The sequence below is a fragment of the Excalfactoria chinensis genome, chromosome 3, assembly GCF_039878825.1.
Source record: "Excalfactoria chinensis isolate bCotChi1 chromosome 3, bCotChi1.hap2, whole genome shotgun sequence".
NCBI classification, from domain to species: Eukaryota; Metazoa; Chordata; class Aves; order Galliformes; family Phasianidae; genus Excalfactoria; species Excalfactoria chinensis.
This window is the reverse complement of record NC_092827.1, coordinates 52,433,686-52,459,735: the sequence shown is the minus strand read 5'-3', so window position 1 is coordinate 52,459,735 and position 26,050 is coordinate 52,433,686. Positions and strand designations below refer to the sequence as shown.

The following is a 26,050-nucleotide window of genomic DNA, read 5'->3' as shown; positions in this document are numbered from 1 at the left end:
GTTGGCTTTTAAAAGGCAATTATTTAAAGATTTGGAATCTTTGTTAATACAAATGTCCTTTTTCCTTGGAGATTTCGTCATGGGGAATATGAATATAGAAGCATCCATTATTCCCTCCTTCCCTGGGGCTGCAATTATAATGTTAGGCCAGATAGTAACTATTACCTGCCTGCTTCCTGTTATTTTTGGAAGGATCTTCAACAGGGTGAAAGTGCTTATTCAGGGTGTGGGAATAGGAAGGTTTTATTTCACTCCTCTGAATAAAAACTCTGTTTTGAGCCAGTATTTTACATGACAAGCTAAGGACCAAACTCCATTGAAGTGAGTCTTATGATAAGATCAAATAGATTTGGAAGGGACCCTGAAATAACAATACATATCCTGTGAGGATCTGGAGAACTCACTGCATTATCATTCTCAGAAAATGCTGTACACCATGTGCCAGTGCCTGCAAACAGCATTTTTTTCACATAACCTCACAAAATACAGTTCACACCATTGGGAGTGTTAGGTCTGTATCAGGCTTAGTCTATAAATAATCACATTTGCTTATACCTTGAACAGATTGTTTGAACATTCTCATAGGAATCAATCTTGTTGCATCAAAGCAACACTTTCTTCTATTCACCAGCCAAAACAGAGGAACTTTCTCCTAACCTTGCTGATGTTGAGTTCAAATTTGAACTATATTAAAAAGTCTGTCTGTGTTCTACTTTTTGCTACTAATACAAAGGCATGTTTAGCTTCCAGAGAGTCAGGATAGCATAAAGACTGGCATTTTATGTAAAACTTTCACAAACCTGGTTTTCCATATTTTGCCTTTACTGGAGTAAATATATGCAATCATTTTGACTTCCCTCAATTATGATGATGATGATTATTATTATTATTATTTTATATATATATCTATTTCATGGCTACAGTTTTGCTTTCCATTCTCATCTGTTTATTTCCCCATTTATCCCCAAGAGAATCTGACTTCACTCTGTAATTTGGAACAGCTCATAAATCCACTGTATTTAATGCAATTGGAGAAGTGATAAGTTTTTCATGACATGCGCTCAAAGGTAATTTGTGAGTCTGCTTTAAAATACTGAAAAGCATCGTGTCTTTATTCCAAGGCAAAGGAAGTCCCATACAAGCACACAGTATGTGCTAAGCTCCTGCATTTTTGTAAACTGGCAGGCTGCCTCATCAACCAGGGAAAAATCCAGCACCACACCCAAACCTCTTTTTGGCCCTTTCCTCAGGCACAGTTTATTATCTGAAGTGCAAACTTTACCAAACAGCACCACACAAGGTTATTTCCCCTGACTAAAGCTACACCCAAAGGGCCCTGTGACCAGGAGTCATCAGATCTGGCTCGGTTTCTTGGGTCTTGTCAGGATCCACCTTCTGCCTTCCCTTGAGTCTCTCAGGACTGGCTGGTTCCAGGGCTCCTTCACCACCCTTTCCCAGCTCATAGGGACAGCCTCTGTTGTTTGCCTCTTCCTTGCTAACTTCTACTTTTCTTTTCTTTCTTTTTTTTTTTTTTCTACTCAATCTTGTGTTTTCACAGATAACATCCATTGACATTTTCTCACTGCCTGAGAACACAGATAAGAAATTTTCTATACCTATTATTATCTTTTGTTGCTCAGCTCATGGTTCCCTTAGCAGTAATACGGGCCTCTCTAAAACAATTTACTCCACTGGAACTCGATGTACAATTTTGCAGTTTTGTTCTACCAAAATCCTTTTCTTTATATGTTGTATTCATCTTTTAATGTCAAAATAATACATGAAAGCCAATGCAATTATCACAATTGACTTCCATGAGGATTGGACCAGGCCCCAAATGTGTTTCTATAAAAAGATGACCAGATTCTTTTAGTTGGAGAGTATTAGTAGAGTTCTGCTGTGACATTTATTGAGAACAAAATGTAGATTTCCACATTAGCACAGCTGAATTAAAATGAAGTAGGAATATTTTTTGTTTCTTTTGCTAATGCTTGTTCTGATCTGATCCTCCTTGTAACATTGCGGATCATTCTAAACTTTAACAAAGTTAAGCGATGAATAAAGAATGCTGGTGTTGCATCACAGCTGTGAACTGTGATCTCAAAATTATGTCCTGTAATCTTGCAGAACACTGATGCGTCTCTCTAGTATTTCGGCAGAATAAGGTTTCTGAATGGCAATTAGGTAATAAAATTTATTGCTATGATATTAAATTTGTATCTAATTGACTTTTATTGAAGTCACTCCAACCTGCCTTGCCAAATAAATTCCCCTGCTTTAATTCCTCCACTTTTAATACTGCTAAGAATAATTATTAAACACTGAATAGAGGTAATTTCATTATTTCCTGAATATCCTATCATCAGCTTAGGTAATGGGGATAGATTGTGACTATTTATATTAAATACTCCACATCAGGAATAGTTTCTGTGAAATGAGACAAGCTATTCAACAAACAGAGAAGTGCCAAGACCCAGATTCTTCTGCACTGTGTGTGTTGTACCTCCACTGCCTTTCACAGCCATAACTGTAGCAGTCTGTATCTCTGCGACACCATCATAAGGATCAAAATGATGCTAACTTGAAACTTTATACGTGTAGAATAGGCAACATTTCAATTATGTATTATTTTCTGTGTGTTTGAGTGAGCCCTAATTTGTGTCTCTCTCTTGTATCTTTCCACAGAATTTTATAAAGACAGGAGGAACATATCGTAACCGTTTTTCTATAGGCCTTCCTAAGGTTGAAAAAACAAACAAAAACCAAAAACAACCCACCCAGATTACTGATGCAGAACTTAATGAACTTAATTCTTGAATGCCAAGAGTGAAGAGCAAAGAGAGACTTCACTGCTTCATGGATCAGCTCTGTTCGCAGGTGATGGTGTTGTTGATGTGTTAGTCCCTTCAGGGGCTGTCTGCAAGAACAATTGGTGCAAGGTATGCTTGATTCAGCATGAAGACTTGTGGGGAGTTATTTTATCCATAAAAGAGAGATATAAAGAACTATTTATTTCCATTGTGTCAATGTAGGGGAATGTAACTTACACTACAGCATTGTTGTGTCTTTCAGGAAATTCACTGCATGAATACAAACATTAAAAATACGAGGACTTCAATGCAAAGGTGGAAGTTCACAACTTTAATCAGCAAGAAAATCACATAAAGCGAATTATGTTAAGTAAACTTTACATGTACTTAATTTGTGCCCACCAATAGCTTAGAAAGTGAGAAAATAACCTTTTCAGAACAGGATACTTTGGAGGTAGAACAAGATGCATCAATTAAAGTTTTAACACTAGCATCAAAATATTGATTCATAAAGCCTAAACCATGTCTGTTGTTATAAACAGCGTGGGTACAAAGCTGGAGAGATGAGTAAGAGACCTCCAGTTAAACTGCCATTGCATATGAAATAGTTGCTGTAGCACTGTAAGACCAAAGCTTTATGTGTTCCTTTTACAATGTACAGACTAGAGAACTTCAGACTGGTACAGTTGTTTTCAATTAGTGCTTCTCCCTTACACTTTGTGGCTAATGTTTTCCTATTATCAAGGTCTTGCATATTTGCAGCACCCACCCAACTCTGTGGTATTACATGTAATTTTTTAAAGGTCTGAGTGACAAGTACATTGATATAAGTGAATCATCATTTTGCAGGCATAAAATTTTATCAGATTGGTTTTCAAGTAGATTTATGTATTTGAGAGTCTGCATCTGTCATACAAGATTAGTGCATGGAAGATAGAACATTTGTTGCAATAGTGAGAGATAGAATTTTATACTTCAAACATGTGAAGCAAACTTGATAGCAAATTAGCATCTTGTTAAGTAGTTCCTGTTTATCAGATACAGTAACTAGAGCTGAACTAAAAGCATATTATTGGGGAAGATTAGGACAAGTTTCCATTCCATGGTACTGTCACTGCTTTATGATCCAGGACTACTTTCAGCCCTAGGACAAGGGCTGGTTATGGAGGTTACCACATAACAAAACAAGAAAAGTAAAGTAAAAGAACATCTGAAGTACAGTATTTCCTTTGAGCACATTGATTTGCAATATGTGCTATAGGACCTCTGCAGCACTTAAGAATTAACTGAGAAAAAGGCAATTTTGTGCAGAACTACTTCTTTAAAATGAAGCATTTTAGGGGTAGAAAATGGTGACTTTAGTCAAAGACTAGAGTATATTGCTGGCCTAATGTTGCTCTGTATCACAATCTATAAAACCATGTAACTCTTTTCAGCCTGACATACCCAAATTACACAGATTTAGCAATGTGGACACATGCCAATGCTTCGTGATGCAGAGGGCAGAAGATGGTGCAGGGTCTGCTATGCTTGCCACCCCACACTGCTGGTACTTGAAATGAGCCTAACAATGTTGTGTAGCTGAGGATTTGCTTTCAGGATACCCTATGACTTGCCTAGTGCCCTTATGTGAATGTGCACTTCAAATAAAACTGATGCATACTCAGTGACTTTGCCAGAGCCCACAATTAGTCTATGACAATCAAATGGTAATTTTTCTGTATATCTTCTGGAAGTCTGAATTTATTCTTCTGCTGAAAGTCTTTGTTACATTTTCCATCTGGCTTGAGTTGAAAAGGACCACAACGATCATTCAGTTTCAACCCCCCTGCTATGTGCAGGGTCGCCAACCACCAGACCAGGCTGCCCAGAGTCACATCCAGCCTGGCCTTTAATGCCTCCAGGGATGGGGTATCCATCATTTATTCCTTACTCCAAAACTAACTATATGTATTTGTGAAGACACAAAATGTTTGGTGTTTTTTGTTGTTGTTTTGTGGGTTTTTTTGTTTGGTTTTGTTAACCCATTTGAACAGACAATATTTCCACATCAGATTGATACTGTATAACTTACACCTAATTTAGCTAGATCATGTTGAAATTGTATAACATCTACAGTAATGTAAATCACTTCATCTCATATGCAAAACTTGCTGTTCCACACATTGATTAATTGTAAAAGAAAAATATATATAACAAGTTCATTTGTACTGTAAAAAAGTGGAGGCACTGGCTATTTACTATATATACAAAATGATCTTTTATTAATACTCATTGCATTCTAACACTTAATCACATCCTGATCTACATGGTTTCATTTAAAAAATTAGACTTATTTATTGTTTGCAGTTCTTTTGCTTTAGTCAAATCATTTATCAGCTGGAAAAATACACAGTGATATGGATAATATCTATATTTTAAAACTTACCCACGTACTGCATGGTATCTGGAATTAAGCTGCTCTTTTCCACACCATGTATTGCTTAACTTCGGTTTAAGAAGAAGCAATACTGAAATAGACTAAACATATGTGTATGTATATATATTTCAACTAAGAGCGCTGCAACTGCTAAAAATCTGGGTAACTTCACATTAAGAAGAAATAACATCATTCGCAAGATTTTCTCCTAAACAAAAGTACATGATTAAATTTTTTTATTATGGAATAGCATGTGGGCAGGAAAGAAATAAACGCTCACAGTGCTTACCAGAAGTGACCTGGTTAGTCATTTCTCTGTCAGAATTACTGGAGGCAGACTGATACGGTTCTCTGCTAGAGCAGTAATTGCTGCTGAAGTAGTAATGTGTAGTTATACTGCTTTGCTATTGGGTGAATAGCTTTCATTAACCTTGCATTCACTTCCAAATAGCAGTAACTGCTAGTGGTAGGGATTGAGAACTAAAGCTTATTTTTTCTTGAACGCTTAATCAGTTGGTTCCTCTCCCTAAAATTAGAAATGGAAGAAATGGTCACAGTGTGTTTATGACTTCTTGGAGACAGTGCTATTATATAAAATAAGTGCATTTCTGTATCCAATTATTGTTCTTGGCTGTTTGTTTTCGTTTTTGTGAGGGTATTTTTGTAGGTCATTATGTTATATTGCTATACTTCCAACTTTAATGTTAATGCAGTGGAAAGGCAATACAGCATATTATCTGCAACATTAGATAATCTTTGTAATTTTTAATACTATTTTTTTTCTTCTTTTAAATACTATTAATTAACTACTCTCACAATGTTACATTTGAATATCAAGCAAATGAAATGTAGGTCATATCTGCAGAGGACATAGTAGCTGAAAATCCAAAGTGATAACATAATGAACATAAAATTCAAAAATGAAAAATAATTATTTGGTAAGCATCTGATGATTTGTGTAAAAAGCACGATGAGGAAGACTAAAAGAAACATCTTTGCAATAGGATGATCTGGTTTGAAATGAGAAATGTCACTATTTGAAAAAGGAAAATATGTTAAATTAACATGGTTAATATTTGGGCTGAAACTTCAGCATAGGAAGTTCCGCACGAATGTGCGCAAGAACTTCTTTACAGTGAGGGTGACTGAACACTGGAACAGGCTGCCCAGGGAGGTGGTGGAGTCTCCTTCTCTGGAGATATTCAAGACCCGCCTGGACGCCTACCTGTGCGACGTGGTGTAGGGAGCCTGCTTTGGCAGGGGGGTTGGACTCAATGATCTCTAGAGGTCCCTTCCAACCCCTATAATTCTGTGATTCTGTGATTCTGTGATTTATTTGACATTCTAACGTTTCAAAAAATAGGATCCATGTAATTTTGGACGTTGAAAAAAAGTGCAGTTTCCATGTTAAGGCTTGTTGGAGGCAACTGGCAGAATGTTGTGAGGCTTGTAGCGATGCAGGGTGCTAATTTTCAGTGCTAATTTACTTCACTAGAGGACCAGATCACACATGCTACAATCAGTTTTTGAATTTAGAATTGTATCACCCAACAGAAGATTCTGCCACAGCTCTACATGATGTTACACAACCTTAAAGCATGAACTGTTCAGCCCCGCAGTTAGGGGCTTTCTACAAGCACTCCCATGGCATGACTTACTTTGAATGTGTCAGTCTGACTTCTGCTGTCAGAAGCAATGGGAATCAGCTGTTTAGAAATTTCATACATTTCTGCAGGGAATCACTGCTGCTACAAATGGTTTAGGTACGTATTTGTCATAATCCTTCAAAAACTGTATTTGAAAACACTCAAGAGCTTCTAAAGACTGTTTCGTGCCATGTGGAACTTAACATTCAGCAAGGGTTCAATCATAAAGAATGACAGCAGTTCTGCATCTCTGACCGATATCAAGAGATTGGGACAGATAGCAATCAATATAATTTCATTCAAACTGCGGCGGAGAACATTTATTTCTGTCACTGAAGGTGAACAATACATCAACGTTAATTAGATATTTTTGTTTCCAGATCTAATTTAATCTTAGCGCCATATGAAAGACATTATATAGATCCTAGGTTTGTGCAGCTGCGTGTGCTGTTCTGTACAAACAGATCAGAAATATGCAAATAATACAAGGAAACAATCTGCACATTTGCATACAATTTGTACATGAACACAAGTTTGGCTTATGTTTAACACGCCTTCTGGCAGCGGTCAGGAAGGATATGGAGTTGCAGGTACAGTTTTGGCTTTACTGACCAGGACAAGACTATAGCTAGGCACCTCTTGGACAGCCAGGCTCTGTATGCTTGTTGGGATGCGTGGCTAGAAGTGAGCTGAGGTGGGCCTGTGAACAGGGATGTCACATTTCTCTCTGCTGATGTCACACTCGGCTGCTACAGACCCATCACTGCAAGCCTGCAGGGTGCTTGAAATGCCTTTCTGACACTACTGCTGCGATATTACACAAATGCAGAAGGCATTTTCAAGTCAGCATTCCCTTCAGCAAACTTAGGCCGACTCAGAACATTCAGACTCAGAACATCTTCACAGATGTAACCACTCAGATTCAGTCAGGTTAAACACATACGCTCCTACATGCAAACATGGTTGTGGCAATTTATTCATTTTTGGGGTGTGCACAAGGCTTATATACACGAGGTTACATTTCAAGCGCCGCGAGGACACCTCCATCCAGACTTGCCACCCAGCAGCCCTCCCTCCAACCCAAACTCCTCCTGCTGTGAGGGCGGAGGCGCCACCACCCCACGCCGCCCCACGCCCGCCGATCAGCACGCGCCGCATCTGCCGGAGAGTGCTGCGCATGCGCGAAGCGGCGGCGCGGCCGGAAGTCCGCTCGGCGCGCTTGCGCAGAGGGCTTCTGCGCGACCCGGCAGAGACGAACATGGCGTCTTAGGCCCACCGACCCAGCGTCAGCGGGCGAGCGACGCGGCCGCCGCCATCATGTCCCGGCACAGGAACGTCCGAGGCTACAACTACGACGAAGGTAGTGGCGAGCAGGAGCCGGCGGCTATGTCTGACGCCGATCCCGCTTCGGGCCTGCTATCCACCCTCCACGCAACCTCGGCCCGCAGCCCTTTCCCGGCGGGCCCCTGAGGAGACCGCGCGGCTCGAGGCGAGGACGCGAGGGATCGTCGGGCCGGTGGGAGGGGAAAAACAGCTCGCTCCGTTCCCCTCCCCTCCGCGGGGGTTGGACGAGGCGCCGTGGGAGGCCTCGCCCCGCTCCCCTCGGCCCCCCCGCCGCTTCTCGTCCGTGGCCGCGCTGCCAGCGCTGCCGCCCGCCGCCGACGTGCTGCGTCCTCGTCGGCGGGGAACGCGGCCCTGGCGAACCGGGCCCCGCTGGCTTTACAGGTCCGGCCTGGGGCTGCCAAGGCTGAGCGCTTTTCAGAGGCGTGGGAGTCGCTTAAAGCCGATGACGGTGTGACTGAGCTTCTCTTGAGTCTTTTGGAAGTTTGTGGGCCCAGTCTCAGTACAGCAAGTATAATGGTATAACTGGTATAATGTGGATAAGCGACAACGCCTGTACAGTGGCAGCACTTCTGTGTAGGAGAGACATAGTTCTGAATCATAGAGCTGAGCATCTAAGGAAGAATCAGATATTTCTGTTATATTGTACTAAAGTTTGTATGGAGTGAATAAGATCTCATGTAAGAATTTGTGCTTATAGTAAAGTGACTTTCTTTGTGTCCTGTCCCATTAATACAGGCAAACTGCCCTTTGTGCCCATTGGCTGTAGGGTTTTATTTGTGTTGGCTTGTGTTGCGAAAAAATGGGCACGCTTCCACTTTATACTGGTGTTTTAGATAACATGTTAGTATGGAGGCATCTATTTTGTTGTCTAACTTTGTCAGGTACAAAAGAATGCAGGAGATATTTCTGCCTGTCTCTGCTCTTCTTGTTGAGTGAACAGGTGCAAAGTTCAGAGATAGGGTTTTCTGCCATGAATTTGGAATTTTGAGAGAAATCATTTCAATCTGCATGTACCATTACCTTAGTGTGATCTGCCTTGCTCTCTAAATTTACTTAATAGAAGCCCAACCTTAGCCTGGGTTGGGAGTTTTCGTGCTGAATTTTTTCAGCCTTGACAGGCATTTACTTCATCAAAGATGTTGGCTGTAATGTTGCTTTTAACTGGGCCTCTGCCCTCTGTGTGAGTGTACAACCTGTAGAACTCACTTTGGTTCTTGTACTTAGATCAAGAGTTCTTTAAACTCATCTTGCTGAGATGCTGTAAATTGATTTAACCATATGAGGCCTGTATTGCTGTTGCTACGCTGAAGTTCTACTGCTGCATTACACATCAGATTTAATTACAGGTGTGCATATGTGTGGTCTGTATACTTCCGTCATATACTACTTTTGTAGTCACGTGCAATCTTGTTAAGTTACTTGGAATACATGTATGTATTCTGCTTTGTTAAGCCCAGTTATTGGTCTTCTAAAGTAAATATCTACATATTTTTGGTCTCCTTTCTTAGGAAGGCTTCTGAGCCCCGAGGAAGGATTTTCAGCCTTAATGTAGCTGTATTCAGTTTCTGAGCATTTTTTGAGGTTGCCTGTTCAGAACTGAATGAGTTCTGAACTGAAATCTGCTGAACTCCTGCAGAGAGTATTTTGGCAAGATAGCTGTTGATGCTGTGGAATGTATCTGTGGTCTCTAGACTGTTCTCTATCAGGTTTATAAAAATAGTTTATGGTAAATGCAAGTTAAGTTGACATTGTTTTTTTTCCTAATTTGTGTTGAGAGTAAAATTATTAACCTTTCACAACTCAAACAATTCTGTTCCTTTTTTGGATGGATACAGCGTTTGTAATATCCTAGTTCTGTGGTCTTTGAGTCGGTACTGGAGTACCAAATTTCTGTGTGACATCTAGCTACTTTTTCTTCTTTTTCTTCAAAAAAGAAGCAAACAGTGTTTGTGGACTTGTCAATCATATGCAGTAACGTCTTCAAAAATATTTCACTGTTCTATTATGTATTTCATTATACTTGGTGAAAAATGCAAGTTTATTTTCAAGGTAGATGTAGTACCAGGGTATGCGTATATTTTTAATAGAGAATAATTTACTTTCTGATTACGCTTCCTGATATGTTTCTTAAAATTTGAATGGATGAGGTCTGCAGGTATCTTTGAGTAACTGGAGAGGAGTCTTGCTTTTTTGGCTGAAACTGCTTCAAACTTAAGTTGAAGGAAATCTTGAATTATGTTTTGGCCTTGCTGAACTTTGAGTTTTGAAAGGTGGGTGGGTAAACATGAAGATAGACCAGAGAACAGAAAGCTAGGAAATAGGTAAGTATAGGTTAGAAATCCTAATGTGAGTTAGAGGAGTGAGGATTGTAATAGGACAGACTGTGGTTAAAGCTATCGAGAGGTCAGGCAGAAATATCAAGAGAAGCACTAGAGATAAAAGTGGGTAGAACTGAAGGAAGTTGAATTTAGATGAAGAGGGCAACATTTCAAAGGAGATGGTGAAGAATTGCAACTCCTGAATTTTTTTCTGCCGAGGAATAAAGTACTGTATTATTTTAACATTTAATAGTAGAGCATCTTACCTAGGTAGATGAACAGCAACTTATTGTACTTCTGGAATACTGGAGGTACATAAGGTCTTAATACTCTACAAAAAAAACTGTCCTTTGAATGATGTTATGATTCTATTTCTAAGTTATGTATACTGACTTTTTTTTTTCTTTTTTAATTTCATAGATTTTGAGGATGATGATGTGTATGGCCAGTCAGTAGAAGATGATTATTGCATTTCTCCTTCTACAGGTTAGTTCAAATAATTGCATATAAACATGGTTAACGTGTTTGGTCATGCCAAGTGCATTACTTTGGGGAACGAATGGTCAGAATGTGCTTCATATTTATATCTGATTTATTCAGATATGGTGTTAAAATGTTTGCTATCTTTAAAAAAAGTATTGGTAGAATCCATCTGTGTGCAACAGTTGTGATTCTGTGTCTGATATTTTATATCTTTTACAAAACTTTGAAGGTACGTAGCATAAAGGGTCTTTGTGATGTGCCCCACTGGCCCTTGCTTGCACCTGCTCTCATGCAAGTTGATGTGAAGTTAATAAGCTTTTGATTATTTGGAACATGGCAAAATAGGTGCAAGAATAGTGATGCTGTTTGCTCAGGTAAGATGTGATTGGAGTGGCTTGACCCAGCTGAATTCAACTTAGCTGTAATACTGAATTAATACTGAATTCAACTTAGCTGTAATACTGCTAGATTGTGCTAGTCTCTCAAAGATGATTAATTCAGGGTTTGCCTAGATTTGGTGGCAGTTTTTTAGAGCCAGGTACACCCTAAAAATGGTACAGCTGATGCTGTTCTGCAGCTGTGCTACTGCAGATGACTTGTCTGGTTCTAAATCCACAGCATCTGTCATGTAGTCTGTGGCCTGTAGAGTTAATTGGATCTTTAAAATTCTGTTTCTCTTTCACTCCATTCTTGTTAGGTAAGTTAGTCTAGGCATATATTTTTACTAATTATAGTCACATTCCATGATTTAATTGGTATCATGTTGAATTTCTAAGTTTAATTGCTAGACTTTTCTTGACATTTTCTAAGGAATAAGGTATTTTTCTGCTTGGTGATAAAAACTTGTGTATACTTGAAAAATAAATACAAAGTGTTAAATCACAGGACAAATTCTCGTGTTGGTGCATAGTAACTTTCTTAATTCTGTGTGTACAAACTAGACTTAGTTAGATCACGTAGTAGTCTTTGAATGTTAATAGTCTCTTCAGGTATGGTGATAGAATATGGAATAGCATGCATTTAGGAAACACTTGGTATGATAATACTGCTTTTGGATATTGCATGTGTTTTTAGTAAGCATTTCAGAGCTGGGGTGGATATTAAATCTGCAAGGACATTGAAAGCACAAGGCCTTCAGTTTGTGTTATGTTTTGTATGTTTCTGAGAGCATATAATGAGCTTGTTTTCAGCAACGAGTTTTTCTTATATATGTGTTACCATGTTGTTAAACAGTAATGGAATATTGCACTTGCTGAAGGTTTGCAGTGAATGTACATTTTATCTTACGACTTGTATTTACAGTGAAATTCCAGGAGGAAAATAACATGCTCAACAAAATTAATAGTGTGACAGTGCAGTATTGTAAATGCAGTATTTATTTGCATGCTAATTTTTTTACTTGTCAATGAAGTTTAAAAAAAAAAGTGTGGAATAAGATTATGAAGACATCAGGCCATAGGAGGTAATTTAGTATAGGAAGTAACTATTTTTCAGACCTGGAATATTTTTTCTTCTGTTTGAGTATTGAACTTGTAAAATACTTACATTACGTAGACAGATACAAAGATATTTCCCAACCTATATTTTCACTGTGGAGAAAACAGTTCAGCATCCTAACCTTTTTTTGTCTTGTTGTTTTTGTTTTTAGAGGAGGAAGTAATACTTACGTTCTTTGTATTTATTTTTTTTATATTTGAATTTTTACCTAATGTAGCAGCTCAGTTTATCTACTCCAGACGAGACAAACCAGCAACGTTTGCTGAGCCATTGGAAGAGGAATATAGTTATGAGGATACAGAAGATACTGCTGGTTATTTAATGTCCAGTCATCAGTTGACGGAAGTTGATAGAGGTAATGATAGAAAAATAATAATACTCAGACCAATCTCTTATGATTCAAAGTAGTAGACAAAGTAGTCTGTGTTACATGACTGACTTACTGCTTGATATTCTGAAATCTTGCATTAGAACAGCATGCTTCGTGTGTTGTAGCAGCTGTGGTGATTCTTCGGGCCTTTAACTACCTTTTGTATGGCACTTGCATCTCACTTGCTTACACTGAAATTTACTTTTATAGCAGTTTCAAACATGACAGAGCTGGGGTGGGGGGGCATTCTCCCATTTTTGGTGTGAAGGAAAGAAAAATGACCCAATTAAGATAGGGAGAGATAACAAATTCACTAAAAATGATAGAAGAATGTATGATAATAAGAAAAGAGGTTAATTCAGATGGGAGAGAAAGGAAGGCCAGAACTGTGCTGCTGCTCGCTGTGCTGCTGGCTCACAGAAGTAGTCCTGGAATTGGAGATCATTTAGAGGCTCTTGGGAAATGTACTACATCTTAGTGATCTTCCTCTTGGGGAGTCAGAACTCAAGTGTGACTGCTAGACAAAATCAGGAAGTTCAGCTCTGCAGTGCAATGTGCCTCTGCACCCAACAGCCTGTTGCATGATGTTATGATATGGAATAGTGGACCAGGACAGCTTTCTTAGTGGGAAGATGTAGATTTGATATGAAATATAAACAAAAGAATGACTGTACTGTTTTAGACCAAGCGTCTGTGTAGCTTAGTATCTTGGCTTCACAAATGGAACAAAGGGAGAGTATTAGAGTATTTGTTCATAGAATGATATTTTGCTTATATTGCATTTGAAATTATGGTAGGAAGTAGTATTTGAGAGGTGTGAAGTAATGCATTTCCTTGAAATGATTTCATTAGTTATCCATATTCTCTACAGTTTTATCAAATACTGTATCGAATCCATTAGTCTTTGGTTTCCACTTAATCCTGCAGCTGTAAGTTCAGTGTTAAAAGTCCAGTTCCATGCTGAGTGATAAGGGAAAGAATACTTGCTTTTGTTGCTGCCTAGTGTCTTAAATGTTCTGTGAAAAAGATTTACAAGTCTCTTTCCCAAATATTAATAGCTAACTTTTTGTTTTTAACTTATTTGGAATATCGAGAGTTATTTTTATGTCAGTAAGCACAAAGTGCTTTTTCATTCATTGATGAACGAATTGAAAGTAAAATGTATAATTAAAATTTAGTGCTCAGAACATACGTTGCAGAAAATTCTGGAACAATAAACAAATCTAAATTTAATATCAATTGAATTTGTAGAATCTATGATAATGTATAGGCATGGGTAAGTATGATAAATTATGGGTATAACATGCTTTGTAGCAGGAAGCAATACAGTAGAAGGTGACTGGAAAGAGCCATTCTGTAGATGCTGTTATCTGAGGGCTACAGCACCTGTCTTGTGAGAAAGGGTTGAGGGAACTGGGCTTGTTTAGTTTGGAGAAGAGAAGGCTCTGGGGAGATCTCATCGTGGCCTTCCAATATTTGAAGGAAACATATAAACAGGATGGGAAATGCTGTTTATGAGGGTGGATAGTGATAGGACAAGGGGAAATGGTTTTAAACTGAGATGGGAGGTTTAGGTTAGATACTAGGAGGAAGTTTTTCACACAGAGGGTGGTGATGCACTGGAACAGGTTGCCCAAGGAGGTTGTGGATGCCCAATCCTGGAGGCATTCATGGCCAGGCTGGATGTGGCTCTGGGCAGCCTTGTGTGGTTGTTGGTGACACTGCTATGTGAAGGGGGATTGAAACTAGATGATCATTGTGGTCCTTTTCAACCCAGGCCATTCTGCGATTCTGTGATCTAGACAGTGCAGTAAACCGAGTTTTGGTAATGTTTTTGACAAGGTACATCAGTTATTAAGAAGCGTAATGTGAAGGAGGAAACTCATTCTGGATGTAAAGGAAAAGGATGGTATGGAAAACTAGAAATAGCCATTTCTGCTGTGAATTCAGCAGTGTTTTTTCATAAGACATTTTTTATTTTGGTATTGTCATAGAGCACTTGGAAAAGTGTGGCAAGCTGGCCATTAATACAAGAGTATTGATTGTAATCAAACTAGGTAATTGGAGATTATTCATCCTAATCAGCAGGTAATAAAAACACTCATTACAGGGCTCTACCAGTACTTGTTCTGCATCAAGACAGCTGATTCAAGTAACCTTGTGGGGTTCTGTAGTATTGGATTTGCTTAGCAGAGTAGTTTCAGTGTTGCCATCTTTGAGGAGTTGTTCAAATAAAAAAAATTGCCGTTTTCTTACTGTTGTTTTAATAATCTTCCCGAAACTGGCAGTAACAGTGATACTCACAATATTCTTCTGTTCTGTTAGGTTTGTGTCTTTGTGATCAGCACATTACTTCCAGTGAAGTGGCAACCTGGTGAATTTTTTTTTTTGTCTCTAGCTATGTGGGATATCAGGACTTAAGAAACTTATCTTAGTCAAGATTTGTATTGGTGGACAGTTATATTGGCTGCTCTAATTCGAGGAAGTTGGTTATTAAATTATAAAAGTATTTAAAAGAAAAAAAGACTGGTGAGAGTGATGATAGCCGTGTCATTGGACTTAAGTTGAAAAGTGAAAGATGTCTGAGGAAAAACCACCCTTTTTTTTTCTGAACTATTGAATGTATCTTTAGTGTAATTTTTCTTTTGTAGTGAACTGTGCTCAATTCCTGAAAAGTAAAAATAACTTCTTTATATTTTCTAACTTCAAGATTTGGTTTTGTCAATTTTCTTTAAATTTCCCTGCACATTCTGTTGTGTATTTCACAGGAGTGTAGGAATATATTATAAATAAAAAGGATTTTATGAGGCAAAACATATTTTACGATTCTATGAGAGGTAGTTTGAAAGCTGCTGAATCCATCCAGATTTGTTTGTATTTAAATTTCTTCAATTTGTAGAGACGGAGTGTTCCAAAAATGCTGCTTTACTTTTGATGCAAGTTGTAGCGCCTGTAAATACTCAAAGCAGAAACCCATTTAACAGCATATTTTAACTTACTAAATGATTTTGAGATATTTTAAGGTGATTACTTGTATTCCAACTCTGCTGTTGTACAAGTATTATGATGTTGAGACTTTAATATTAGAGACGGTGTCAGTGATGTGTTCCTTGTTGCAGTATTTGAAATGAATCAAGTATTATCCAGGGTTGGCATTTTACTATGAAATAAAGTGAGATTAAAATGACTTTATGAAGGTTTTATCTCTTACCATGGTATTTCTCTCCTGTGTTTGTTAATCAGATGTATGGTTTTTGTAGTTAGGCTGATTTGTTAAAACTTTATTTTGTGTCAGTTTGTAACAGTAATTTGTTTTTTGTAGCTCGTCTTAGTTCATGCCTTGATCAAATGAGAGAAGTTTTGGCAGAGTCTGTACCAGACCAAGCAATGGTGCAAGCTGTATTGGATAGTAAATTTGATGTACAGAAGGCTTTGGATCTTGTGCTTTCACAAGGCACTAAGCAAAATGTGAAGACCAAGGATGAGGATGATGTGATTGTAAGAAAGACAACAAAAGGTATGCTACTATTTAATTGTTTGGATTCAAGCTGTTTTGTTTGTATGTAATTTAATTTAGGCCTTACAGTCTGTGAGAATGATTATTATTGCATTAGAAATTTATTGAAAATCTTAAAGATGCCAACTGCTATTTCATTGTTCTGAAAGCGTTTAAAGGAAGCAGTGTGTTTTGCTAGTATAACTGTCAGCTTAAATTCAGAGTGTAAGCAACCATCTGCATTTCATAGTAAATTTCTGAATTTTAATGTATGACTTTAATTAATGAAAATATGTCCTGACTTGTACTTTCAATCTTTGATTAGTTAACTGACATTCCACAATGATTCCTTTTTTTGGTGTGTGTGTGTATAATTTGTACAGTAACTTTCTTGTTTTTGTTAATACTTGAATCTTCATAGTCCTTACTGGCATCTCTTTGCTGATTTGTGAAGTTGTGTAGGTATTTCAGTAGATTACCATAATTTATTTGTAGAAAGAGCAGATATGCTTGAGTAACACTTTGTAATTAAATGCCTTTTCATGTTTCTTCTTGATTTTTATTTTTTTTTTGATGCTGCTATCTACTTAAAAAATAAATGGATTCTTCGTTCTGACTGTACTTCCATCTGAACATTTTTGGCTATTGTAAGGTAAGGAGACTTACTTTGTTTTCCAGAATTATGTACTAATAAAAACTGTCTCTCTTGTGCAGTAAAAAATGTTGACAGCTCCAACAAACAAGAGCTTGGAAACCTGACAGCCAAAACTGGTTCAGCTTGTTATTCCTTAATTGCAAATGACAAAATGCTCCTAAATGTTGAAAAATCTGCTATATATTCATCTGAAAGGAAGGGATCAAAATCCTCTTCACTTGGTCTGACTTCTTCCAGTCAAGATATCTCTAAAGGATCATTTTGTGAGCCTATGAATGAGACAGAGAATCAGCTATCAGAAAGTGCAAGTGTAGTAGGTTCAGTTCCTGACAGTGAAGATGCTTGCTGTAGCATAGGAAGTAACCCATCTGGAAATTCTTCATTTACGAAGTTGAAATGCAAGGAAGCACAGGACTTGAAATCCTTGCTGCTGCAGAATGTGGCTTGTGATTCTCTGAGTGTTAAAGACAGCATTCCACCTATTTCCTCAAAAACTTTTGATGGCAGTAGTAATGAAAACTTCTGCAGTCCTTGCATAACAAGTGCTTTAGGAGAATTGGCTCTTGGTAGTGAAGTCAGTCATACTGCAAGTAGAAAAAGTGAACTTGAAAATTTTTCTTCATCTGTGCAAAGTAGAAAGCAAGAAAGCTCGTCTTCAGAGATGGCTGCATTTCCAGTATTAAGGTCTGGAAATACATCATTGGCTGACTTACTTCAGGAGCACCAGGAGAGTGGTGCAAGCCACTGTTATTCTTTGGCTGATCTTTATACCCAGTCAACAGCAGGTATCACAGATGAGAATTTGAGAACCTCATCGTTATCGCAACTAGTAAGTCAACCACAAACTTCAAGTGGGATGCCAGAGTTAACAGGATCTTTGTCTTCTTTAGCCCTCTCTTCAGTTTCTCCGCTAAAGGAGGTTGAGAACTTAACGCTCTCAGATCTAATAGCAGAGGCTATTGAATTAGATGATCCTCAACAAAAACCAGACTTTTCCATACTCAGTGTAAATGAATTGAAGCCCTCGAAAAGAACAAACATTGATTTAAGTGTCCTTTTAAAAAATGCGAGTGCACCTGCCGAGCAAAATGTGATAGAACAGTCAAATGTCTTAATTCCTGAAACAAAACTTTTAAAGGCAAAGCAGGGAAAATGCTCTGGCTTAAGTAAAACAAATAAAAGCAGAAGAGGGCTTACTTCTAAGAGGCAGGACTTGTCCCTTTCATGGATGAAGGCTCTGCGTGCAAGACCTTCAGCATTTGCTTTAACTTTATGTCTTCCTTATCCTCCGAAAGGTTATAAACGGCGCACAGTTGGTATGCATAAAGCTTTCCTGTACAGTAGGCAAGTACAAGATGTAAAACCTAAGGAAATTGCTCCTAGAACAGCCATAACGCCATTTGACTTCAAAACAGCATCTCCTGATGATATTGTAAAAGCTAATCAACAAAAAGCTTTTACAAGAAAGTAGCACAAGGAAAAGGGAAAGAATCAATGTTTTTACCGTGGTATGTTGGAAAAAGGAATACATAGGACCTATTTACAATCCAGAGCTGAGTTTTTAAATTTTTTTAACTGATGTGACATTTCTCACTGTAAGATTGGTAACTAATTTGTATGTGAACTTTTTAGCTGTTGCACTGAATATCTTTATTTTTGCCTAATTTTCACTGACAATTTAACTTTTTTAACTTTTATGAAGTCTTGAACTTTAGTATGTTGATGTGGCATGTACAGTATCTTATAAACCTCATTGGACTTCTTGGGGCACCTGTCTAGGAGTGTATGTATATATGTTTCATTGAGAAGAACACTGAAGTATTATTTTTCTGAAATAACTCAGTTTTGCTATATATTGTATAGTTTGGGGAACCTCGGTTTAGATTGCAGTTGTCTTATTAAATGTTCTTAAAGCTTAATCTCATGGAAAGGTATGCTTGTAAACTGCCCTGCCTGTAATTCATTATTTCCCCTCCTATTCTCTTTATTGTACTTAGACAGAAAATCCTTCATTTTTTAAAAAGCCTCACTAACCTCAGGTTTTGATTGAAAGTTGTAATAGGACATGTATAGTTTTTAATAGGACCAAATTTGTTGGGGAGCAAGCGCATACATTTGAAACTGCATCCCCTTTCTTCCATTTTCCAGTCCTCTGTCAAAATGTGATTTTCAGGATTTTACAGCAGCTGTTTTTTAGATACACACATGGCACGTGTTTTGCAAGAAGTTTTAGTAGAATTCTATCATTTGTTTTCAAGTCTTTCAGAAAAGCGTTGGATTAACTTTCTGACTTTAGCATGGGTTTCTTTGCTTAATGGAAGAAAATGTTTCAGACAAAGCATAGGTGCTGTTTTATCTGTCTCTTGTCTGTTTTGAAGAGAGCTTCCATAGTGATGTACACATATTGTTTTCTATTATTGCCACCCATCACTATTATTACAAAGCTTTATACTGAAGATCAGAATTGGGACATTTAAAACTGACTTTTTTTAGCTCTTGACCAGATCCTGGTGCCCTTGTTAGTCAAGTTAGTGACGATGTATTTCTTTTGTTTTCTGTTTGTATACATTAGTATACATGATTTTTTTAATAATACTTCCAATGTCAGTGTTTTAGATCCTGATCAGCAAAATGTGCAATAGGGGTACTGCTGCAACTAAAAAAAATACATTTGTTCTTGTACTGTAATATGTTTATTCATACTAAACTTGGCAGCTCGTATAGAAAAGTAGATACAGTTTTAATCCAGTTTTAATCTCTTTTTCATTTAGCATGTTATATCAAAAGATACAACAAAAACTTAAGTTGATTCCTGACTTTGGGTTGCACTATAATTTTGTTTCTAAATAAAAACAGGTTGCGTTCCATTGTGCTCAGGTACAAATTTCACATTCTGTATATTTTGCTTGTTTGTCTACTTGATGCTAGCTGTTGTTTTATAGGACTGTCAGCAATTTGACCTCTGATCTCTCAAATGACATTCGTGTTTCTAATTCTTATTAATAAAAGTTATTAAATATAGCAGTGCTGATGTGCTTATGTTCTAGATTACATGTTAAATTTAGTCATCTGTATCCTTACTTGTTTCAAGTGCCTTAAAACATTGAAGTCTAAGCAATACAGTCCAGTATACAAACTGCGTTCTCATAAGTTTGTGAGCAGGAACAGAATTGTTGTACTTCCTTTGCCTTTAGATTGAGGATCTACCTTTCTTCTATAAATTAATATCCATGTAGTTTCTTGATCCTTCTTAATTTCATATGCTTGAGGGAATTAGATCATAGAAATCTATGCAGATTGTACATGATTCCACTGATAGTTTTTATAGCAAATTGTACTTTTTTGAGCAGCATTAAATACTCTGTATGTGAAGTAATGGTGGAAAGCTTGCTAAAGGCATGCCTGGCTAAATATCGGAGACTTGTTCCGTGTACTCTTGGGGCTCTAATTAATGTAGTTATTATTAAGGTAGAGATTTCTAATAGGTATATGTTTAAACTTTTCTTGGAATATATATTTTTTTCCCTTTAAATCTTTGTTGTGTTGATCTTTTCATTGTTTTTGGCCCGCTTTCTCAATCTCCTCCACTGTTCTTTGCCTGAAATTTCTTAGCGTTTGCAATACACTTAGAGCTGAGTACTGGACATGGAAATATACATCTATGGATGCTTTTGGAAAGCATGTGCAAGAAGTAGGTGGTAATATGTAGTACTCGGTATTTAAACTGGAACAGTTTTGCCATGGGTTTTGTGCTGATGAAACTTCGAATAAGTGACTGAAGCCCAAGGGTGTCAGTATAATATATTTATTGGGATTCTTACCGTGGAATTGATATCTTATTAAAAAAACTTGGGATCTTGTTTGGTAGCTATATTTTCATGTATAAATATTTTTTCATTTGCGTGTATATCAGCACTGGCAGTGATCTTGAAGAAACAATGCATGCTTTTCTGTGTATAAGGAGTGGGGGAGGGATTTTTCCTCAGTCTATAATTCTGAATCCTGAAATGAGGCTTGAGTTAGTACAGATTTTTAGTCTGGGCACTAAAAAGATGCCTAAATGAAGAATAAATCTGATTTCCAATTAATTTTCAGGCTATTTCAACACTCATAAATTTTACTTAAAAAAACAAAAACAATACAAAACATAGATGTTGCTGTGTATGCTTTGTTGTTACTCCTTAATTTCTTTAATCTTGTTAATGAGAAACAGGTTTCTTTCATCAGTGATGGATTTAATTGTATTCGAATACTCCAGAAATATAATGGCATATGGGATTTTTGTATAACAACTCTGTTTCTGCCTGTTTTATGCTTAAAATAATCTTATTTTGTTGGTGTGTATATATAGTTTTTCCCCTCAAATTGCAGCTACTGTGTATTTTTTGTCTAATATGGGTTAGCAATATCATTTGTTTTGGAATACACATTAACCTTGTAAAGTACTTGTGGCTATGTTGATATGTGGACATGTAAACGATAATGTCAGGCTATGTAGACGTGGCTTCTGGTATTTGGACTGTATATTCCTAAGGTATTGCATACATTCAATTTATTTTGCACATTATTCTTAATTAAGTGGATACTGATTTATTTTTTTTTAAATATGAATTATGTCTTGGATATTGCTTTATGTGCTTAAATAAAATGTATTTGAAAATACAGTCTTAATTACAGTTCCTCATTAATTCACTTCGTGCAATTAGAGTTGTGATTAAATGTTCTGTAATTGCTCCTGTTGTGGGTACACTGAAATTCATGCCTAGATTTATGCAGGCAATATTTTTTTCAATGGAAGATTGCCTTGGAGGAAGTAGGGCAGAAACTGACATATGTTAGTACATCTTCAGGTACTATATTCAGGCTCCAATTTGCTTTTGGTTAGAAACGTGTGTCTGAAATTATTTAGATGATTTTGATAGCTTTTTAAAACCATATTAGGACCTTAAAAGTGAAAGGATATCAGTGAAGTAAGAAAAAGGCACAAAATAATGCTACCTTTCTAGGGCTTTGTTATGGTAGAAGGTACTACAGTAGACTACTAAATAAAGGTTCAGAGGATCTCTTCCATTCAGCTCTTCTGGGTTTATTTTTCTGGCTGATTTTTTATCATAAATTGTTTTGGAAAAATGAGCATGAATTGACTTTGATTTCTATCTGAACCTGTTTTGGAAAATCAGGGCAAATTAAAAGTAAAGTAAAACTTGAGAAGAATATGAAAATAACCCCCAGAAGAATGGGGGTTATTTTCAAATCAAAAGAAGCAATCAAAAATGATTGCTTCCGCATACATGTTAATGTAGTTATAGTTACCTGTTTTTTTGTCTTTAAATCACAACAAAGCTTATTTTTCCCTCCCAGGTTATAGGATGTTAGGAGCAGAAAATTCCAGTTTTAAAAAGAGATAAAAACTTCACATAACTGTCACTGGTATTTTAACTCAGAAATAGCTATTTGAGTAATTTCTGATTGAGTTGTTCAGACAATTCTTGGGTTCTTGAAAAGCAGCAAGGTACTTCAGTTTCTGGAACTGCTGTACAATAATATTTTGAAGAGACCAGATGGTGCAGAGGGGTAGAGTTGGCAGTTTTTGTTCTGACTTTTTTACCTCCAGTGATTCAAATTCATTTTTCATTAATCAACAATTTCTAAAAATCAACAAGCCAAAAAAATTCACCATAGAACTCTTTTTATGGAGTACGTACAGTTAATGGCAGTGTATTTTATATATAGACAGTAGTTTAGTTGTATACACAGTCATTCATGTCTGAAGTTAAAGTGCCCGGTTTTATATAATTGTTGTTATATTAAACATTGATTATGAGTTGTGGCTGGGAGGGGAAAAGAAAAACAACAAGGCCCACCAAATTTCATCACGTTCAGAAGTTTGTTTTTACTCTATGAATCACAAAGTACTGAAAAGGTGAGGGTTCACTGCTTTGTTGTTTTTTTTGTGTGTATGTTTTTTTTCTTTGAAAATGAGGTAGTTTTTATTGGTAACTTTTATTATGTGAAATTCAGACAGCTGGTGAGCTCTTTAATAGGTTTTATCTTCATAAATTGAAGTTCACTCTTCTGCTCAGATGATGAGGAAATGTCACTGCTATAAGTTGCATGTACTTCTGTGTGTGCTAATGGTTTTGACCTTTCAGGATTTCTTGTAGGGAACTAAGAGAATCACTTTTTTTTTGTGGAACTGATGTATTTACTCTGTACTAGAAAACAGAGATGAAATAAAATGCAAAGCCAATGATGTTTTATTTATTTTCAGGGAACTCTCCTGCTTTCATAGCTTACTATCTTAATGGGGCATTTCAGAGGGAATGGGGTCTGTATGTTATATATTACTGTGCTGTATAACCATATTACTTATCTACACTGTTTGTTGAAGTACTTCCCCCTTCCTCCCCCTTACCAAAAGTCAAAGCTAATTCAGTTTGTGTGATTTTAGATGGTTGCTGAAACTAATGATTCTTACAAAGTGCTTTGTAAGTTTCTGGTGTCTGTCATTAGAGAAATGTACGTTATTTAGTTTGTGGAAACATTACATTGCATACTTAAAAATGGCCTGTTAAAAACAGGCCTCTGACTTCTGAGGTATGTCTGTAGTCAGTTGGTATCATTATTCCTTTACAGAATAACTAATTGTCCTTCTCTACAACTTTCTGGTAGTACAGTGACTGGAATATGACTAGGAGTGTGAACTGAAAAGATTAAATTGATACGTTTTTAAATAGAATTCATGCTTTGTGAGCAGTTTGTTAAGAATTTCAGATTGGTGAAGACATGGCCCGCTCTGTCTTACTCTTTTTCTACAGCAGGAATGTGGATGTTCTGCAGAAGAGTTTTACTAGTGGAGTATTTTTTCATTGTCATAGTAATAGTAGATGAAGACAGATCTCAGTATTTAATTTGGCTATTTTGAGTCTCTGGATGTATAAAATCAAAGAATGAAATCTTAATACATATGATTTTTAAAACAGCGATGTTCCTCCAATATGTAGCATTGCTTGGATGTTTACTTTTTTCTAAGCAGTGGCTGTTAGTGCTGCTCAGGTTCTACTGTGAAAGTGCCCTGTTGCAGTATGGTCGCTCTCCTGTTGTCAGAGTGGCTTCTCTAGAAGTTCAGATTTCTCAAAAATATTTATGTAAAAATGGTACCTTCTTAGTCAAAAAAGATCTGCATTCTGTACATACTCGTTTCATTTCTGTTTGCTTTTTCTGTCTAAACTACGTTTTCATTTCTTATTGCCCTTGTTAGTATTACAGAACAAATACAGATACCGGTGAGTGAGCTAGATTCTATTCCATTTCAGGCACTGTTAATGGAATTGTTAACCACTTTATGACACTAAGATTTCTGGTTTTAGTGGTGTGTGAGCAAGAAGGAGGTCAAATCTCTGTAAATGTGCAGTCCTTGCAGGAAATTAAAAAAAATACTGTGAACTGAACATGTTTGGTTTGGTGTTGGGGTAGAAAGGAAGAATCTTGTTTAAATGAGAACTATCTGTGTGGGGGTCTGGCTATCTTGTATTATTGGTCTTCATAGTGTTATATGTATAAATATTTAGTGAAACACCGTAAAAGTAAAATAGGAAGTGAAGTAAAATAGAAGATGAAAAGCCTTACTCATGATATGCCAGATAAACTAGGAATACAGTGTAGGTCTGATTTCTAGATATTGAACCATATCTCTTTGCTATTGGCTGTTATTAGAATATTTATCATACTATATTATAGCAAATATTTTTATTATGTAGGTATTATCATACACTATATTATAACAAGTTTTTATTTTCTGATATTTATTGTTGATTTCTGATTTTTATTAATAATGCAGGTATTCAGGTTGTTAATATGAAGACAGGACGTTTTCAAGAGTATGACCCAGAAGCAAAACAAATAGATGCATAGCTTGCATTTAGTTAACGTTATTTATCTTACAGTTTTCTAGAATTCATTCTTTGCCTCTTCTGTGTAAATATCTTCTTTCAATTTAGTCTTATGCCAAAAGCAAATGGAGATCTCACAAGCATTATCACTTAGTGAGTTAATGTAATTAGCTTTTTCTTATCATTCAGTTGAATGCAGCAATAATTGCTTTTGTTTCTTAATGGTGCTCACGAATAATTGTTTTTTTGGTGGCTTCATATGCTGCAACTGGGCACCGATATTTACAGGTAACTTTGGCCATTTCTGCTTTGTTATCATGATTAGGTGATCTTGCAGGTCTTAACTGAAAAAGCTCATGAACTGATATCTTAGGGAGATTTCCAAAGAAAATTTGGAGAAAAAAGCACTCTGAAGAAGTTTGGTTGTGATGTCCAATATGCTTTCATTAGCTAAGATGTTTTTACTTCCACTTACCATATTTAGCTCTAATTCCTTGGTTTTTTCCCCATTTGATAATTGGTAATTTATACCTAGATGCTGAAAAGAAGTGTTTCCAACTTCAATTGGCTTTGCTCATTATCCAGTTACAGAAGTTCTCAAATGCCTCCTAGAGTGATAAGAGCCCTTTATACCTAGTGATACTCTGATATAACATGTACTTAGCCTGGGGCAAGGGGAATGTGTTCTTTACTGAATGGAAATGCATGAAGTCTGATGTGACTAGTGATACTACTTTCCATGATTTGAGATATAACTGATAATGTAAGACTTCAGTGTTTTAGGTAAGAAAAATGTATTCACATACTTCAGGAGAAGCAACTGAGTCTTGACACCGAGGTACTGTGTGGGTTTTAGAAAGGAAGTGGCTTATTTCAGGGAAAAATGTGTCATCAGTATTGAAAAGCTTCTTAAAATCCTTTGAGATATCTCTTTGAGCTTCTCCTTATACATACTGTACACCTACACTGGAAAAAGTGACACTCCAAGTGTTTTCAGAGTTTTCTTTTATGGTCCTTTAACACTAGTATGGTTTGCCTTTTTCAGACAACATATAATCCGATACAAAGTCAATCATTTTCATAGTTGGCTGTGTTGTGTGTGAAAGTTGGGTGTTTTGCT

At 36.8% G+C, this 26,050-nt stretch overlaps 1 protein-coding gene across 4 annotated transcripts in view; it reads left to right on the top strand.

Moving 5' to 3' along the window:
• The first annotated feature begins 8,090 nt into the window (after positions 1 to 8,090).
• Positions 8,091 to 26,050, top strand: part of HBS1L (HBS1 like translational GTPase) — a 60,817-nt gene continuing 42,857 nt past the window's right edge. The window contains exons 1-4 of one of the 4 annotated variants that reach the window (XM_072332615.1): positions 8,091 to 8,235; positions 10,958 to 11,023; positions 12,738 to 12,872; positions 16,210 to 16,404. In XM_072332615.1, coding sequence (XP_072188716.1) covers positions 8,193 to 8,235; positions 10,958 to 11,023; positions 12,738 to 12,872; positions 16,210 to 16,404 — 439 coding nt within the window. In that variant the 5' untranslated portion in view covers positions 8,091 to 8,192. Of the gene's footprint in view, positions 8,236 to 9,486; positions 9,566 to 10,957; positions 11,024 to 12,734; positions 12,873 to 16,209; positions 16,405 to 26,050 lie in introns of those variants that run through there. The other 3 variants (XM_072332613.1, XM_072332616.1, XM_072332617.1) reach the window with 3 other exon arrangements.